We start from the raw sequence: 19,737 nt of genomic DNA, 5'->3' as shown, positions 1-19,737 counted from the left end.
GGTGTCGCCACTGAGGCTATAGCTGACGATTCTCTTAGAGTCCTACGAGTACCTACGAGCACCCCTGGAGTACTCGTTAGCTACGAGCGTTTTCAAGACGTTCGTTCCCCACGATGCTTTCGGGAAACGCGGTGAAAACTCTACGATGCCCTTTCGACGCACTTCACGATCCACTTAGGCTAACGACGCTTTCGGGAAACGGGGCCATGGTCTCGACTGATGTTGTCTGTGTGTTTGCCCTAGCATATGATTAGGTGAAAACGGCTCAAATCTATTGGCTGAGAAAATTGAGGGGAGGAGCGAATTAGCATATTAACAGCACGCGTGCTGTTAATATGCTAATATGCGTTCTGAGCGCGCGCGCAGAAATGCCGGAACGCGTTCTTGGCGCGCGCGCTGAAATGCCAGAACGCGTTCTGGGCGCGCGCGCTGAAACGCTGGGCGTGCGCGCTGAAACGCCGGAACGCGTTTTGGGCGCGCGCGCTGAAACGCCGGAACGCGTTCTGGAAAACCAAAACGCGTTCTGGGCACGCGTGCTGGCGTTTCAGAACGCGTTTAATTGAAGTCGAATTGTGGCACACTCGGCTTGCCATAGCCGGAACGCGTTCTGGGCGCGCGCGCTGAAACGCCGGAACGCGTTCTGGAAAACCAAAACGCGTTCTGGGCACGCGTGCTGGCGTTTCAGAACGCGTTTAATTGAAGTCGAATTGTGGCACACTCGGCTTGCCATATTATGGCAAGCCGAGTGTGCGCGCTGAAACGCCGGAACGCGTTCTGGAAAACCAAAACGCGTTCTGGGCACGCGTGCTGGCGTTTCAGAACGCGTTTAATTGAAGTCGAATTGTGGCACACTCGGCTTGCCATACGACTGCACCGCAGTATACAGTATGCAAGTTTCCCAGAATGCATTTCGCGGCAGCGGTAGCGGTAAAGCTGCTAAAAGCTGTTTTAATTCTCGCTTCAGTGCTGTTAATACATCACTTTCTTAAGTTTTAATATTTTTTTATGCGAGAAAGTACCTATTTAGATCCTTAATATGCGATTAGTTTATCCAAATGACGCCTGTTTGTAAATTTGTCCCGACGTTATCGGAGATGTGAAGTGGCCTCTGTGAACTCCAAATGACGGAAATCCGTCGTAGCGACGGAGAACTTTAATCCATGCTACACCTCATTAATCATAAAACTATATCTAAAAAAAATTATATATATATATATATATATATATATATATATATATATATATATATATATATATATATATATATATATATATGTAGTTGCATATCTTTATGGGTAATAACGACTTGCAGTGATGGAATATAATATAAATTTAAATAAGTATATATTGAATACATGTCTACGTAAACTCTTGCGGTCAGACCAATGTCCACAAAGCGAAGATGTAGACGAGAAACAGCACGTTGGCGATCACGTAGACCCAGAAGAAGGTGACGTCGATCTTCACGGCCAGCCGGCTGTAGAAACCCAACTTTCTGTCCCCCGGAGAGACCTCAGAGGGCACTTCCTGTCGCACACTCTTCACTTCCTTCAGGATAAGCTTCAGCAGGAAGAGGTCCTGATGCGCCTCCTTCTCCCCCTGCTCCTCCTCTGGTTTCTCTTCGCTGGGCTCTGGGGAAGGAGCGAGGAGCGACAGAGCAAGGAGCCGATAGGAGGTGAGAGGAGAGGAGGTTGACCAAAACTTAAATGGTCTAAGTTTACCAAACTTAAAATTCAACAAAATCACCAAACAACTATCAGAATGCCGCTAATGTGCGCTGTTGGTGTTTTTTAGCAAGGCTATTGTGGGCGTGGCTATCCACCCTTGGTCACACTGATGATTCACCTGCTTGGGGGGCTTCCATCTGGGTCTCCGTGACAACACAGGATGGGGCGGGTTCAGGCTTGGCGGGGCAGCTGTCCAAGTCAATCAGGAAGCTGACCAACATGGCCTCCATCAGACTAAGCGCCATCAGGCTGAAGATAATGATGGAGTACAGAGCTGGAAACACACACACACACACACACACACACACACACACACACACACACACACACACACACACACACACACACACACACACACACACACACACACACACATGCAGAAAGTCTCTCACCAGGGGCCTCTAGGATAACCAGGCTACATAATAGCAAGCGATGTAGCTCGGGCCGCGAGGCCCACCTGTCGGCCTCAGCTCGATCCCCCCCTGTCCCAGCCCTGACCCACCTATCAGGGGCAGCTGGTCCGAGGTGGACGGCAGGATGTCCTGGAGGATGAGCAGCAGCACGGAGATGGACAGCAGGAGGGTGACCTTGAGCGAGAGCTTCTCCCCCCGGGCCTCGCTGATGAAGAACGTCCCCACGTCCAGCATCAGGAAGTAGAAGAGCGGCAGGATGCAGTTTATGATGTACAGCATGGGCCTGCGCTTCAGGGTGATCTGCAAACGCGTTCGGCCCCACTTTATCAGTACTGTGTGAGTGCCACACAATCAGTCCAACTTTGTTCATAAAAGACAGACAGCACATTCAGTCCAACAAAGGAAGAGCGTTGGGTTGACCTGATAGTTAGACTTGCATTGCTGCATTCTCATTCTGTTTCCACTCACACATTGTAGCTATAACTGGACTGTTGACCTTTCAACTGCACTAGCACTATTGCACTTTTGGGTTATTGGTATTTTTATTTATTATTTATATAATTATATACTATAGCATATGGGAGCTCTATCTTTACAGTGGCTAATGTATGCTATCAGGTACTTGTATGCAAGTGGTTTTGGGGATGCTCTAAACATAATTTCGTTGTTAACTCTGTTGAACAAGGACAATAAATAAATCTAATCTAATCTAATCTAATAGTTGAGTGGGTGTTGTGTATGAAGAGCTTTGTGTTTGCCAGGTGAGACTGTGTTGTATAGGAAGAGCTTTCTGTTTACCTGGTAACTGAGTCTAGGCACTTTGATTTCATTATACGTGTCAAACCCAGAGTAGACGGCGATTCTGGTCATCTCCCACTCCCCATTGGTGGCCATGTGAGTCTCAGATAGATTTGTCAGGAACGTGCCGTCGGACAATTGGGCGATTGCAATTCCTGATAGGGATATTTCAAAGTCCAATTTAAATCGACCCTGACACAATTCAAAGTAAATCAGAACATATTATATCATATTGTATTATAAATATATAGATAAATTACAATTTGGACACCTTTACTGGCTAAATGCTTAGTGATTTGTTTCGTTTGGATAGCTTTTAATCAGCACCATCGGTCACGACTTGAAGAAGAGTATTGGTTAATTAATATGGATATGTGCCTACTGACGTAAACAAGGCTTATCGTTAATATTTGGAGATGTTTTAGGGGAGGGCTTACCATGCATTTTTGCATAGCGTGTCAAAATAAAGTGCATTTTCATCAAGACAATACCATGGTAGCCTCGAAAGATCGTCCAGATATTCATGTTTGAGTTTGTATCAGTCTGGCCTCAGCTGGGTAGAAAGGGATTTCCACATGTGGGTGGATATGGCTTATGGGTGGTTACCGAAGAGGGAGAATGGGCCAAAGCTGATGTTGCAGCGCTGGACGTCCACGGGGAAGTGGTAGAGGTTCATCTGGCAGATGGCCTTCAACTCCCCCTTAGCCATGCTGGTGACAGAACCGTCGTAGAGCAGCTGGAGGTGGCGCGAGTAGAGGGTAGCCCCGTTGTCCGAGGTACTGGGGGACCAGAGTACTAATCCTTAATCACAGCTCCAGTCTCAAAGAGCCTCACAGACCACATTATACAGCCTGTCCCCTAACCCTGAGTCTTTAAGGACTTCAAGGGAAAAAAAAGTCCATTAACTCATAAGAGAGAACGCTTGAGAAGAAACACAGAATGTTAAACATGGTTTGACATTAATAAATAGTAGGATAGTGTGTGTTATAGCAACATTTACAGTATGTGACACGTAAAATAGTGTGCATCAGTCAGGGTTAAAAGTTAAATAGTATGTTACAGTCAGGATTAAAGGTGTGTATTACAGTCAGGGTTAAAGGTTAAATAGTGTGTTACAGTCAGGATTAAAGGTGTGTATTACAGTCAGGGTTAAAGGTTAAATAGTGTGTTACAGTCAGGGTTAAAGGTTAAATAGTGTGTTACCGTCAGGGTTAAAGGTGTGTGTAACAGTCAGGGTTAAAGGTTAAATAGTGTGTAACAGTCAGGGTTAAAGGTTAAATAGTGTGTTACACTCAGGGTTAAAGGTGTGTGTAACAGTCAGGGTTAAAAGTTAAATAGTATGTTACAGTCAGGGTTAAAGGAATGGTTACAGTCAGGGTTAAAGGTTAAATAGTGTGTTACAGTCAGGATTAAAGGTGTGTGTAACAGTCAGGGTTAAAGGTTAAATAGTGTGTTACACTCAGGGATAAAGGTGTGTGTTACCGTCAGGGTTAAAGGTGTGTGTTGCAGTCAGGGTTAAAGGTTAAATAGTGTGTTACAGTCAGGGTTAAAGGTATGGGTTACAGTCAGGGTTAAAGGTTAAATAGTGTGTTACAGTCAGGGTTAAAGGTGTGGGTAACAGTCAGGGTCAAAGGTTAAATAGTGTGTTACAGTCAGGGTTACAGTCAGGGTCAAAGGTTAAATAGTGTGTTACAGTCAGGGTTAATGGTGTTTGAGGCTGAGATGAGGTGAAAAAGAGCCTACTCTTCATGGATGTAAATATCTGGCACCCACATCATTCCTCTTGGGACCCCCATGACCCATATGCCACAGAAACGTTTGGGGTCCCAGCTGAGAAATTCATTCTTCCATTCCTACACAAACAAAGAAACATTGAATCAGTGACATCATGAATTAAATATCTTTGACTGTATAAAGCAATGCCAACAGGCTAACAGCATTATATTCTACTGGTGTGTTGGGTATCAGCCTGAACGATGTCCTTTCAATGAGGTCCGCAGAATCTGTCTCCAACTTTTAAAACTCCCTTAGTGTTAGTCGTTTATATAGTTCCAGTTTAAGTGTAATTCAAGTGTAATTTGATAGAGATTTCTTAGCCATCCGGTCCCTATAAAAACCCCCTTAAAATGCACTTGGAGAATTTCTGGTTGACTGGCCCCAAATGTAGGAAGAGAGGCAGCAAAAAGGAGGGAGATTTTTTGATTAATATATTTTCCAAATCCTTTTCCTTAATAATATATACAATTTAGATTGCCTCGGCCATTTTTGTGTGCTATTGTTATCGTATTAGGTTTTGTCTTTTTTCAGTTGTCAGGATAATACTTACTGTTGAACGCCAGGTCTGAACAGTGAAGGTCTGGGCCTTCTCGTTCTGCAGGGAGCGGATCAAAGTCCAAGTAAAGATTATTATTATTAATATATATATATATATATGAGATATATTAGATACACGATTAAGGTCTTAATGTGTAACATTTCCACTGTGGCAACGTTGCTGAAAATTCCCTGGGCACATCTGTCATAAATGCTGATCAGTAGTGATTGCAATGATGCTATCAATATAACTGGCCAGATTTGTGCACTCATAAATGACGGGTGCTACAAAAATGGCGACCCCCTAAATAGTGCACTGGGGCACAATTGGACCAATCGCAACACGCCACGGGACTCCTACCACTTCAATGATGCCGTACACCACCATGTTGACCCTGACCACAGTCGGGGTGGTCCAGTTCCTCACGGGCCGGAGGTGCACCTGGGAGTCCGTCTTATTGTTCAGGTTCAGGTGTTTGAAGAGACTCGCGTAAGAGCAGTCCTCCGCGACACCGCCCCACACACACACTGGACGGGTGGATGAAGCGCATTTACTCAGTGTTGTTCTGTAAAGAGGATCTTCTCACCTGTGGCGCTCACAGTGCTGTACAATTACCGCCTCCCGGTCCCCCATTCATCCACACACATCCACTGACCTGTTCATACACACATACAAACAAATAAATAACATGTTTATACACGCATTCATTCAAACACACATTTACCTATATTCACACGCCGACTGCAGTACTGTCTACCATGGGACGGTGCAGCTAGCTTATTGAGAGCATTAAGGTGTCCCTCTAAGCAAGTATCTTGCTTAATCGACTTATCAACAGTAAGGTAGGAGGATCAAGAGTCAGAACCAGAAACCTCCCAGAAGGCCTATACCTCCTGAGCTAGCGCTGCTCGATTATGGAAAAAATCATAACCACGATTATTTTGGTCAATGTTGAAATCACGATTATTTTTGAGTTTGAAAACATGATGTATTTATTCAGAATGTCTCCCAAAAAAAACCTTTGTCACTGTGAACTTTGATATTGTACCACAAAATGGTAAAAAAAGTTTTTTTTCAAATCTTCAATAATGTACAGATATGTATCCAGCTGTTCTGCAATTTTCATAAAACATTTAATAAAAAAAAAGAAAAAAAATGAAACTCGATAATATTAGTTTTGTCGTCGTTTGACGCAATCAAAATTTGATTAATCGCCCTGCCCCGTCCCGAGCTACCGCCACTCACTCACCCACAGAGCACACAGCAGCCCTCCTGAAAACCAGCCATCCAATCAGACTCTCATCCTCAACAGATTACTAGAGAGCCTCCACGTACCCATCAGGGTGAAGACCGTCACAGCTGTGCGCTGCTCCCACATGCCGAGTGTTCGATTCCCGCCTGCCGTCGCTCCGAGTGTGGCGCGTCGGGAACAGAGAGCTGCCCTTTATATGGCATATAGCGCCTTCAATCAGGTCCATTATGCACAGGAAGTGACCATCAGGACGAATACAATCGGCACAAAGGTGGTCCTTAGTCACAGCGTAGTGCGTTTACCGCTGGCTGTGACGTGGTGGTGGTGGTGGGTGACATCTAGAGGGAGGGGGGGGGGGTATGTGTGTGGCAGGTGAGAGCGCCGGTGTCAATGGGAGAAGGAAACGCGACACCGCCGCCGCTCTCGTCGAGACAATATTGACCGTAGATCGACAGGACACACACACACGCAGAACGTCATATTTGAACACATCACTTTAATGGGAAAACAAACCCTGTAAGAAATTGGATGCACGTGTAAACACATCCCGGTACACCCCACTGGTTCACCAACAAAGCTCTCCGAAGTGCTTTGTGATGATGAATGTCGCTCAAACACACAGGGGGGGGGGGGGGGGGGGGGGAGTGCAGCTTGCACCGACAACCCCGGTATGGCTTTTGGCGTCCAGCCCAAAGGCACGGCAGAAGGATATCCAAGCCCGATGGCGACACGTAAAGATGCGAGATGGTAGATGGAAAGATGGTAGCTCCACAGAGTCCAGAAACAAAGTGGAGAGACCCTCCCAGGGGTCGGGGGAGGGGGTGAGAGGGTCCGAAACGGGGGCGGGGCTTACTGCGGCAGGTCACAGGGCAACAGGAAGTGTTTGAAGGTGTAGAAGGAGATGTCGCCGTGGTCCACCACCGCCATGGTAACGGGAACGTCGCCGCTCTGCTGGGACACGCGCTGCAGCTCACCCAGAGTCGGGACCGGTCCGTCGAAGCTACAGACAGACAGGATCGAGGATCAGGATGGTCTAGTCCAAAGAATCTGGGTTCGATGCCTCAGTCTACCCGTAGACATCACAGAGCAAGATGACTCCTCCTCCGAAATGTACAGTCTTTCAAAGCCATGCCTGCTACTTAATGACCTGGCTCTGTACTGTCTAACCCCTACCTGCTCCTTAATGACCTGTCTCTGTACAGTCTAACCCCTACCTGCTACTTAATGACCTGTCTCTGTACTGTCTAACCCCTACCTGCTCCTTAATGACCTGTCTCTGTACTGTCTAACCCCTACCTGCTCCTTAATGACCTGTCTCTGTACAGTCTAACCCCTACCTGCGCCTTAATGACCTGTCTCTGTACTGTCTAACCCCTACCTGCTCCTTAATGACCTGTCTCTGTACTGTCTAACCCCTACCTGCGCCTTAATGACCTGTCTCTGTACTGTCTAACCCCTACGTACTCCTTATGACAAGTCTCTGAAATCACTCTAGCTCACTGGGGATAAATGTGTGATAAAAGACTGCATAGCAGATAGAAGGATCTAAAGCACTTGAGATGACAGCTGACCAAGGAACTGGTTTTCATATTCTCACACACACACACACACACACACATACACACACACGCACGCATACAAACACACACACAATGACACACCTGCTTAAAAGTGATGAGATCATCATGTATTGTTCACAACAATACCTCCCGTCCTCCAGCATTCACAAGAGAAGTCAGATTTAATTAACATTCATAACTCATGTCATGTTGAGGAAACCCAACACTGGAAAAACCACTACCTGGGGCCTCTTTATCATCAGACACGCATGTGTGTATGGATCAGGAAGAGGCTTGATCAAACGTTTATCTGTTTCAACCATTTAGTATTAATTTATATATAGGAAAGCACTATTTGAGTTAGTCATTTTGGACGTGGAATCTTTTTGCTTTGACCCAACCCGCACATGCTCACACACACAGAAGCACACACATACACACACAATAGAAAAAGCAATGTCATAAGCATCGTTCTTTAGTGGGGAGACAGAAACGAGCCCTCACAGGGGTTGGAGCTAGGTGTGTTTACCTGCAGACACACAGAGGGGGTGGAGCCAGGTGTGTTTACCTGCAGACACACAGAGGGGGCGGAGCCAGGTGTGTTTACCTGCAGACACACAGAGGGGGCGGAGCCAGGTGTGTATACCTGCAGACATACAGAGGGGGTGGAGCTAGGTGTGTTTACCAGAGGGGTATTCCACAAAGCCGGTTTTATCAGATAACCGGGTAAGTTAACCCAGGGTTTGCGGTAACCCTAGGTTTTCCGTTCCAAAAGGATCACGGTATGTTAGTTGCTATAGAAACATATGCTCTGAATCAAACCTGGTCGGAGCAGGTTTTGCGCAGGTTAAGTTTGAAACATAACCCGGTTTTGGGTATTTAAACCCGCGTTCACCGCAGATTTCATGTATTCACAATGGCATGCCCTTTTGATGCGAGAACTGCTGATATCGGAGCGCAAATTATACGTGCAATCCACCGGGAGCGATTGATAAGACCACGGCTCGACATCTTGGCATATCGGATGACTTTTTGCTGGAGTGGAGAGATATAGATTCTCGCGCAAATCTTTAATATATTTAAATAGCCTTGCATAGCCAACACTACCAATCGAGGACCTGGCCTCAGTTCACTCCAGACTATTTGCGTAGCCCTCCGTTTTTTGCAAATGGTAGTTTTATCTAGGCTATAATGTTGGAGATGCTGAGCACATCTCAGTCGTTTCAGATGACCCATCCAAGATTTGTATCGGCCTCCTATCATAAAGAGCAATATTGTCTGAGTACCATGCCGAGAGGCACTTACAACACAAAGTCCAAAATAGTCCTAACAGACTTGCATCCACTGGAGAATGTTGGATCGTAGCCGGCGGCTTCATTACAAGCACTGATCCATCTTGATCTGTGAAGTTGATGAATTGTCACTTTTAGGTTTTCTACCCAGTTACCAAAAAAAGAAACATTTCAAATAGTATGCGCTGTGGCAAGCACACGGTTTGCATGTGTTACTTCGAAGGCAAAGAAATCTAAAATACAAGAAAACACAAAAACCTTCATTCAACCAGTGGGGTATGGCCCCTGACTCTCTGAGGAGGTAGGTACCTCCAGGTACCCCCTCCATGCCAGGGCGCCCTGAATTTATGTTTATTAACAGCTCCTCCACCGGGGGCAAGACAATTTGAGGGCCAGATCCAGTCTGCCGACTGTCGGCCTTTTCACGATTGGCTTAAAAAAACGGCTTATTTAAATTTATACCAATACGATGGTGAGAAAAGCTTACCCGTTTGTATGTTTTTTATACTTCGTTTTATACCTGATGAGAATGCTTAACTGGGATATTTATATATTCATGGCCAAAATCATGCTTTTGACGTGTAACCAACGCATTTACGCGGTCAGCGATCCGCTGCCAGGCTTTGGTACTCCGGGTTGCAGAGGCTTTAGCGTTCCCTTTTCTTGTGATAATGTCCTTCTCCTCATCATAGCTCTCCAGGGGAACCTGGAGTTCCATTTCATTGAAATAAGCGGCCCGTCTCGCCATATCGATCAGGGTTTCCATGATCCATACATCACGTCTTTTTAGGTTTGGTGTGGACGCGCACAACCCTGTGTTAACCAACCCCGAGTTGATTGAACTAATGCATAACCGCTGCTGTGGAGCCGAAAACTCTGGGTTGGTCGGCATAGGGTCAATCAACCTAGAGTTCAGCGTTAACTCAGTGTTTGTTAAACCTCCGTTCGTGGAACACCCCTCTGCAGACACACAGAGGGGGCGGAGCCAGGTGTGTTTACCTGCAGACATACAGAGGGGTTGGAGCTATGTGTGTTTACCTGCAGACACTCAGAGGGGGCGGAGCTAGGTGTGTTTACCTGCAGACACACATGCGGGAGTACGGCATTCCGGGACTGCTCTTCCGGAACTCCGTGTTGACGGCCGGCTGGTGGACGTCGAAGCTGATCTGCCAAGTGCCGACCCCCTCGACACTGAGGATGTCACGGTAACAAGAATGATGCCACGGTAACAGGATGATGTCGTGATGATGTCATGGTAACCGGACGATGGTGATTTCGTGGTAAACCAGCACATATTTGAGAGATTGTCTTTAGAATGTTATCACTGTAAAAGACTGCATATAAAATACTTTTATTATCCACATATAAAAATTGACATTGAAATATGTCAATTTCAAAATAAATATATATATTCCCACTTGGTGGGAGGGTGAGAGGAGTATGGGGCCCCTTGAGGCCCCTAGAGGCCCCTGGTGGTGGTTGTGGTACCTGCACGATTTGTCTGCCCAGCGTGACGGCTTCACCACGCTGATCTTCTCCAGCAGCTCGGCTGGAATAAATGATAACAGGTAATAAACTAACAACAAAGAAATGAATCCCATGACCTCATGTTATTTGCTATTTCTGCTAATACGCTTTATGTTATTGATTTGTTTGGGTACAGAGAGAGAGAGAGAGAGAGAGAGAGAGAGAGAGAGAGAGAGAGAGAGAGAGAGAGAGAGAGAGAGAGAGAGAGAGAGAGAGAGAGAGAGAGAGAGAGAGAGAGAGAGAGAGAGAGAGAGAGAGAGAGAGAGAGAGAGAGAGAGAGAGAGAGAGAGAGAGAGAGAGAGAGAGAGAGAGAGCTCACCCGTGGAAGTGCCCTGCCTGGGGTCGTGGAGGGGGGTGACGTCTTTCTCCCAGAGGTGCGCTGGTCTGCTGTCGCTCCTCCTGCTCCCCTTCCTCCTCCTCTCCATGATCCTCCGGTACTCGGCCCAGCTCCTGCACCCCTGCACCTCCCTGTCCGGTCCCGTGCGCCTCCTGGCTCTCTCCTCCTCCTCCTCCCTCCTCCTCCTCTGCTTCCCGCCAGGCTGCTTCTCCCTCCACGTGTTCAGCCTCCTCAGCCAGGAGGAGACACTGCACACGCCCACCGCCATCGCCCCCGGCAACAGGGCGGGGTCCGGGGGGGCCAGGGGTCCGGGGGTGTCCCTGGCCCCCAGGTCTGGGAACTGGATGGACAGGAAGTCCCACCGCGAGGTGGGACCCCCGTGGGAGGGGCCCCCATCCTGATGCTGCTCCAGGGGGACCAGGCCATCGCTCCACCAGTTTCTTCCTGTGACGTCATCGTCAGCAGGTGGGCGACGGCCCTCAGGGATTGCCTGCTGAGCTGCTGAGGGCTGGCTGTGATTAGTGGCTTTGTCTTGCGCTGAGCTGGGATTGGTCGAATCCTCCTGCTTCTCTGAGGGTCTGACAAAACGTACAAGAAGATATTGAATATTTGTCAATATATACGATACAGCGATTCAATAAAATATCTAAAATTCATACAGGCGATACAACAAACCTTTTAATTCCCAGACATGAATGTGGGCGTCACAACAGAAATGACAGGCTGGTAATGACGATTGATAACAGGTAAAGAGATACAAGTTTCAAATCAGAAGATGCAAAAAGGCGACAAATCGCAGACTGGTCACCTTGGTGATGATGCCACAGTGGCCGTGGCCTCAGGGCTGGGGCTGCGTTTCCTCTTCAGCTGATTGGCTCCTCGGTCGCGTGATGGTGGGAGGTTGAGCTGCCTCTCATACAGCGAGGGAACCAAACTACGGAGAACAATGTTAGAAATGAACTACGGAACGCAAGGTTAGAACTGAACTACGGAACACAATGTTAGAACTGAACTACGAAACACAATGTTAGAACTGAACTACAGAACACCAATATTAGAACTGAACTACAGAACCCAATATTGGAACTGAACTACGGAACACAATATTAGAACTGAACTACGGAATACAATGTTAGAACTGAACTACGGAACGCAATGTTAGAACTGAACTACGGAACACAATGTTAGAACTGAACTGCATGAACTCATTAGAACCAAACACCGGAATACAGAGTCAGAACCAAATCACGGAACACAACATTAGAAACAAACTACAGAACACAAAGTTAGAACCAGGGTATGGATCTACACTCCTTCCTGCCCCCCTCTGCGCTTCCACCTTCAACCCTACTCCTTCCTCCTCCATCGCCTCCATCTCATCCGCCTCCACAACACCTCCCTTCTCCACCTCCACCCGGCTCCTCCCTAACAGCACTCTCCTCCTCCACAGCGGTTACCTGGCGTGGAAGCGGCTCACCACGTAGCCGAGCCTCTTCAGGTGCCCGAACACCTGGGAGCGTACAAGGATCAATAATCAATCAATACCGACGATTTTAAAATAATGTTGGGTTCTCATGAACAGCCGTCAATTAACAATCTTTATGCTGCATTACGACGCAACGCGCTGTTATGAAAGGGGAACTATTATGCTTTTAGACTTTTATGACCTATAAACGTTGTTATAATGATTGATAGTCATGTTTAACCATACACAAAAGACGATGTAGATTTTCGGGAAACTCTTCCTCTCATCTGGGCGCTTTCAGCATTCTCTGTCAACGCTCGGTTTCGTCCTTCTCCGCCCCCTCGCCCCCCTCCTGCCAACCCAACTCCGTTGTGATTGGTTACCTTCCTTAGAGCGCGCTCGGGCAGATTTGACCAGGCATATGGGGGCGTGGCAGGAGTACGTCTACGTAGATGTTTCCCGGAAATGTGAACAAGTGAATCGCAATCGTTGTCCCGAGTGTTTAGCGCTCTGCACAGCCACCCCAGACTGTCAGCAGGGAATACGTCGAAATGCATGTCATTATTTGACACTTTAGTATGGTTAAACATGACTATCAATCATTATAACAGCGCTTATAGGTCATAAAAGTCGAAAAAGCATAATAGGTCCCCTTTTAATGCAAAATTTCAAGTGGATTTATAACCAATATACATCTAAAATCAGGCGTAGTTGTGTCCCTCTTCGCCTTCCACCTGTCTGTGTGTATGCGTGTGCGTACGCATGTGCGTGCGGTGTGTGCATGTGGGTACGTGTGGGTAGGTGTGGGTAGGTGTGGGTAGGTGTGGGTAGGTGTGGGTAGGTGTGTGCATGTGTGACCTGGTACTGCTGGAGGGACAGCTGGCTGGAGGACAGGAATGTCTCGTAGCCCTCCTGGATGGAGAGGGGGAGGTCCCGGTGGAACACCTGCAGGTTCCCCTGCAGGAGGGCGGAACCAGAAGGTCAGGAGGTCAGATGTTCAATGGAGAGAGCCCTAATAACACTAGAACACCCCGGAGTCCAGTCCACGTGACAGAGAAGGATTCAAACTCTGGAGCCCAGGAATATAAAAGGTCACAGATTGTTAATCTACTGCTTGAGCGGTTTGTAATTTGGACGATTTCTGAAACGTTCATATTATTTATTTATTTTCTTATTTGCACTTTTCAGATTCGATGAGTGTGGCAGTTATTAAATTGTGTTAAAGTAGCCAAATTTAGAATATTGGTAGGTTACTATTGTTTGGAAGCAGTATCGTTCCAATAATAACTGCTGCTTGTTGTTCTAACAATACACAAATGTAGAACAGGTATTGGACTATTAATAATGTCCTACAACAAGTCTGGTTCTATTTATGTGTATAAATATATTACATGAAGATACAAAAAAATCTTGGCTATGAATTTTTTAATTACACCAATGCAGTATCATTTTGTTCTAATGGGCAATCCTAAATATTGGGTTGGATTGGGTGCTACATATTTCCTTTATAAAGAACAAAACACACACGCACAAACACACACACACACACACACACATCCCCCTGGTGTAATCCGCACTCACACACTCCATCAGGTAGAGAGCTTCTTCTGGCTGGAGACACTGCTTCCCATCGGCTGAGAAACCCATCGTTTGCCAGAACTTCCCCTGTCGGAGACAAACCAACCATTAGCTGATGAAGACGCACTGCACTGTGCGATTATACCAATAGCCAACGAGGAGAAAACATTGATTTGGCAAACTTATTTATTGTAAAACGCTCACCGCCGGCGACTGCAGTTCCACTATTTGGTCACTCGGGTTCCAAATGCCCCTCACCAAGTTCCCGCTGTTAGTTGATGGGTAAAATCAGAGGAAATATTGTGTGTGCAAAGATCACCTTAAGCTATTTTACTCCAGGGGTGCATCCGAATACTAAGTATATACTATTTCTGTGCAGTGTCTACTACTTGACCATTAATGTAGTACGTTCTATGCGTAGAACGCCTCTGAAGGCTTCCGAACACTACCAAAACGCCTCCGGATGTTTGGAGATTACGTATTTCCCCTCTGTGCACATCAGATGCCGGCAAAATTAAAGTCACCTGCGATAATTTACAGATTTTATATTTCTTTTTTTCACCGCAGCGTTCTTCTTCTTCGGTTACCAGACTCCGGCTGAATTGTGGGATAGCATAGTGACCTACCGTTGTATACTGTGGCGGTAGTACGCATTCGGAAACTTTTTGCCTACTACACAATGCGTACTGAGCATTCAGACGTGCCATATTTGTGACGTACTACAACATGCCTACTATATAGCAGTCAAGGATGACAGCCCAGGATGCAAGCCAGAAAACCGGTGGTGTTCTGCAATGTTGTTATTCACGTCACTCACAGCCTCTCCACCCGCTCCTCAGAGACCAGCTCCCAGTGCTCATCCAGAGTGTTCTGGAGCATCTGTTTCTGCTGCGTGCAGCCGCTGGGGTAGAAGTCCTTCTGGCCTCTCACCGGGAGCTTGCGGCTGCGTGACCGGGCTGCAAACAGCTCCGATGGGCTGCAGGTGGAACATCATAACAAATGGTTAAAGACCCTAGGACTCCTCAATAGTCCTATGGTCTCCTCTGAAGAGACCATAGGGAATACTGCCTTTTTACGACCTTCTTTGCATTTGTTTATTTTATTGATCTATATATTTAATATATTTCATTTTTCTTAATTGGTATACATGCCATTTGATGCCCTTACAATTAATGTTGCCCTTTGGGAACCATTTCGTAAAATAGAACAATTTAGATAACTTGAATCAGTCGAAAACCGTGTGTTGTGTGTGTGTGTGTGTGTGTGTGTGTGTGTGTGTGTGTGTGTGTGTGTGTGTGTGTGTGTGTGTGTGTGTGTGTGTGTGTGTGTGTGTGTGTGTGAGGTAATGTTGTGGCATGTTGGCATAAGGAGGGGCCCTGATCTCGCCTAGGGCCACAGAAGAACCTTACTGGATACGAATAACGAATATCCCGGAACACACGACAATGTGCTGCGAACTCACGTTACTTTATCCACAAAAACTATCCAAATGATAATCCTGTACATAATTATGCTTAATATCTCCATATATAGATAGTTAGATAATAATCTGGTTATGTGTAGCTCACTAGAGGAACAGAAAGTGAAACAGCAGAACTGTGTGATGAACTTTAACTGTCAACAGCAAATGAAAACTAAGCATTAAAGTTACATTTCTGGAGAGAGGAAATCAAATGATCCTTGCCGGTAATAACTCGGACAAGTGTCATAGCTTCATACCTCAGTAACTCACTAAATATTCTCTCAGAATCGTCTGTCTTGCTTGGATCCGCCATGCTTGTTGTCGACTAACGTCACGTGACCATTTATCGTGAAGTGATTGGCTGCGTCTTCTGGTTGGTCCTCTTACGTCTTTGGCGACTCGAGAGGTTCCACATGTTACCACTAAGTGGCAGTAAAGCACAATATTTCACAAGAATGTCTTGGTTTGATTCTTGTTCAATTATTCGTTTTAATTCACGTTGGAGGTCATACATAAAAAATAATGAAGTAAGTGCTTTCAACTTTAAATCGAGCTCATGTATTTGATTAGATCTTAAGATCTTCCATTTGTAGGGTCGAGGAACTCTATGAAAAGATGAACAATTTGATTTGAAACGCTTCAGAAGACTAGTTAATGTATTTACTAGTCCTAGTTCCTTTTCAGAGTCAACGGTAGTGGAGTCTACATTTATATAGCTAAATAAAGATAAATATAGCGAATAATATATTTAATACCTTAAGTATTCTTCAAGCTTCTTCACCAAGATAAATGTTGCTTTTATTTAAATGTTTGTCAATTATTGATTGTCTTTGGTGTTTGGCCTAACATTATTATAATTATTTGTGACATTGCCTGTTAAAATATTAACTATTGTTAACCATTAAGTGTGAAGTCAGTGTGCAGAATTTCTGTGTGTGTGTGTGTGTGTGTGTGTGTGTGTGTGTGTGTGTGTGTGTTTGTGTTGGAATGTGTGTTTGTGCAGGAGAGGAAGTAGAATGTGTGTGTGTGTGTGTGTGTGTGTGCGTGTGTGTGTGTGTGTGTGTGTGTTTGTGTGTGTGTGTGTGTGTGTGTGTGTGTGTGTGTGTGTGTGTGTGTGTGTGTGTGTGTGTGTGTGTGTGTGTGTGTGCGTTTGTGTGTGTGTTTGTGTTTGTGATTGTGTGTGCCTGCATGCGTGCGTGCGTGCGTGCGTGCGTGCGTGCGTGCGTGCGTGCGTGCGTGCGTGCGTGCGTACATGCGTGTGTGTGTGTGTTTGTGTGTGTGTGCGTGACACGAACTCAATCAAGCCTTATGTTAAGCAGCCTTTCTCTAAGTCCAGTAATAGAAAGATCTGGAAACTCCTCCTCCTCCTCCTCCTCCTCCTCCTCTTCCTCCTCCTCCTCTATTTTCTCCTCCTCCTCCTCCTCCTCCTCCTCCTCCTCCTCAACTTTCTCCTTCTCCCCTGATCCTCCTCAATAAACGAGCGTTTCCAGTAAGCCGGATTCCATCCCAGGTCCCATGGTTTCCAGGGGGACCACTACGACGGACTGACCACTCCGAGTCCCGTGAGCCCACCCATGTGGCACCCCACCCCCCCCCCCCCCCCCCCCCCCCCCTCCCCCCCACGAACCACCCGGTACCAAAACACACACCTCACACGTTCCCCATGTCAACACCACCTCTATTGTCCCGGGAGACAAAGGGGAGGTGGGGCGAGGAGAGGCGGCCCCCTCAGATCAGGAGACCCTTCCCGGATCTCCTCTGAACAGACCATAGGGAACACCGCGTTTTTACAACCTTCTCCCCTCCTCCTCCTCCTCCTCCTCCTCCACCTCCTCCTTTGTCAGGGTGATGTCAGCAGTGGCAGGGATGGGGAGTGAGTGACACACCATGGCTGATGTTTACGTCTCTTTTCCCCAGCGCTTAACTCGTCAGCCGTAATCCTTCCAGACGATTCAGAGTACTCTGTAATCTGATGTATTGTGGCTGAATGGCCGTTTGACTCGTGAGGCCCGACGTGGGCATCGTCAAGGGGACAGAGCCGACAACGTCAAGGTGAAAGGTCGTTTGTGTCGGATAATGCCCCCCAAACAACCAACAAATGAGTTGTTTTGGTGAGTTCCGGTAAACTCACACACTCACACGTGTGTGAGTGTGATACATAAATATATCTATAAATAGTGACCCTCGCACCATCATGCAGACTAGTGGCTCCTAACCGATTGGGTGAACCCAAAGAATGCATCCAGAAATGACTGGTAACTAATGTAAACAACATTTATTGATGTTGTTTATTTATGTTGTATATTAATTCTTTTTGCATTTTAATTCTAGATTTAAATTGTATCCTTTATGCAGGGGCGATTCTAGGTAGTGTGGGGGCCCTAGGCGGAGGATTGTTTGTGGGGGGGGGGGGGGGGGGGGGGTGGAGCGATTGTTGACGGGGGGGGGGGGGGGGGGGGGGGGTGGAGCGATTGTTGACGGGGGGGGGGTGTGGAGCGAATTTTTTATTATTTATTTTTTTTGGCTCTAGGGGGCCCCCCCCGTGGCCCAGGGCCCCCAAACAATTGCGGGGCCCCAGGCAGTTGCCTGGTATGCCTAATGGGATGCGGCGCCTCTGCCTTTATGTCAGCACTAATCAGTACTAACTGATCCATGATACGATGTTATCAGTACTCATAAGTACCTTTGAGGTCCTGATCACCAGAGCGGTTGAAGTGGCTATCATTGCTATCATTAGCTTGTTTAGTCTGTTATCTGGGCTGTCTGTATGGTTAGCAAACACACGCTGAGAGCTACCAGATTAACAACCGACACACTGAGCGGTTAGCAAACAAAGTTAACCTCCCCTAACGGTCTTGCATCCTCACCATAATCTCTCTTTCACTGACTCTCTCTCTCCGGTCTCTCTCTCTCTCTCACTCTCTCTCTCTCTCTCTCTCTCTCTCTCTCTCTCTCTCTCTCTCTCTCTCTCTCTCTCTCTCTCCCCTCTCTCTCTCTCTTTCTCCCCTCTCTCCTTCTCTCCCCCCTCTCTCTCTCTCTCTCTCCCTCTCTCTCTCTCTCTCTCTCTCTCTCTCTCTCTCTCTCTCTCTCTCTCTCTCTCTCTCTCTCTCTCTCTCCCATCCCTCCACATCTATCTCTTGCACAAACAGATAATAAAACAGGTAGTAAATAATTTGATGTAATTATTTTAGCCACATGACAAACCAACTGTCCACAAATAAAAGTTTGATCATAAAGGACAATGGAACCGTCTTGAAAAATAGGAAAGATGATCTGGAAAGATCACTTAATTTCCAAACAAAACCTCCAGCCCAACCTGTTCTGATCACAATGACTCACTAATCTTTTAATTCTTCAATACACCATTGTGGCGTGATGCAATCTAACACAACAATCACAGCCCTCAGATATCACACAGGTGACGCGTGGCTGCAGAGCCGGTTATGCACAGGCTGGATGATTCCTCCTCCTCCTCCTCCTCCTCCTCTCTCCTCTCTCCTCCTCCTCCTCTTCCTCCTCCTGTCTCCTCCTCCTCCTCCTCCTCCTCTCTCCTCCACCTCTCTCCTCCTCCTCCTCCTCCTCCTCCTCCTCCTCCTCACCCACCCCCACTACTTTGTGAGCATTCCTTCATCCCCGTGGGTTAATCAGTGAGTGTGTAATGCTTCATAGGAGAGCTGCTGAACATTTAAACATTACCTCACTGCCCTATCGCCAGCTGACCCAAACACATGGTCCTCTCTTCTCTCTACCTGCTCCTCAATGACCTGTATCTGTACTGCCTAAGCCCTACCTGCTCCTTAGAGTAATATCCTGTCTATGTACTGTCTAACCCCTACCTTCTCCTTAAGGACCTGTTTCTGTACTGTCTAACCCCTTTCTGCTCCTTAATGATTGGTGTGTGTGTGTGTGTGTGTGTGTGTGTGTGTGTGTGTGTGTGTGTGTGTGTGTGTGTGTGTGTGTGTGTGTGTGTGTGTGTGTGTGTGTGTGTGTGTGTGTGTGTGTGTGTGTATGTG

General features: G+C 46.8%; 2 protein-coding genes across 4 annotated transcripts; both read right to left on the bottom strand.

Annotated features, from left to right (window-relative positions):
- Nucleotides 1–1,263: 1,263 nt before the first annotated feature.
- Nucleotides 1,264–6,861, bottom strand: LOC115534248 (5-hydroxytryptamine receptor 3A). Of its 2 annotated transcripts, none has more exons than XM_030345085.1 (9): nucleotides 6,588–6,861; nucleotides 5,613–5,779; nucleotides 5,265–5,309; nucleotides 4,682–4,791; nucleotides 3,545–3,717; nucleotides 2,939–3,093; nucleotides 2,230–2,440; nucleotides 1,846–2,001; nucleotides 1,264–1,631 (listed from the first exon to the last, which is right to left on the bottom strand). In XM_030345085.1, the coding sequence occupies exons 1-9, from the start codon at nucleotides 6,628–6,630 to the stop codon at nucleotides 1,378–1,380; spliced, it is 1,314 nt and encodes a 437-aa protein (XP_030200945.1). In that variant the 5' UTR covers nucleotides 6,631–6,861; the 3' UTR covers nucleotides 1,264–1,377. The 2 variants fall into 2 exon arrangements, with proteins under 2 accessions (XP_030200945.1, XP_030200956.1); XM_030345096.1 differs by having other exon boundaries at nucleotides 4,712–4,791.
- Nucleotides 6,862–6,980: 119 nt separating this feature from the next.
- On the bottom strand, nucleotides 6,981–16,088 carry tsen54 (TSEN54 tRNA splicing endonuclease subunit). Of its 2 annotated transcripts, none has more exons than XM_030345063.1 (11): nucleotides 15,982–16,088; nucleotides 15,080–15,238; nucleotides 14,467–14,530; nucleotides 14,266–14,349; nucleotides 13,543–13,641; nucleotides 12,677–12,729; nucleotides 12,028–12,153; nucleotides 11,202–11,797; nucleotides 10,844–10,904; nucleotides 10,433–10,546; nucleotides 6,981–7,504 (listed from the first exon to the last, which is right to left on the bottom strand). In XM_030345063.1, the coding sequence occupies exons 1-11, from the start codon at nucleotides 16,035–16,037 to the stop codon at nucleotides 7,354–7,356; spliced, it is 1,563 nt and encodes a 520-aa protein (XP_030200923.1). In that variant the 5' UTR covers nucleotides 16,038–16,088; the 3' UTR covers nucleotides 6,981–7,353. The 2 variants fall into 2 exon arrangements, with proteins under 2 accessions (XP_030200923.1, XP_030200933.1); XM_030345073.1 differs by having other exon boundaries at nucleotides 15,995–16,069.
- Between the last annotated feature and the right edge of the window lie 3,649 nt (nucleotides 16,089–19,737).

This window comes from Gadus morhua, chromosome 2 (genome assembly GCF_902167405.1).
Source record: "Gadus morhua chromosome 2, gadMor3.0, whole genome shotgun sequence".
NCBI classification, from domain to species: domain Eukaryota; kingdom Metazoa; phylum Chordata; class Actinopteri; order Gadiformes; family Gadidae; genus Gadus; species Gadus morhua.
Note: the sequence above shows the minus strand (reverse complement) of the source record. Positions and strands in the feature narration are given on the sequence as shown.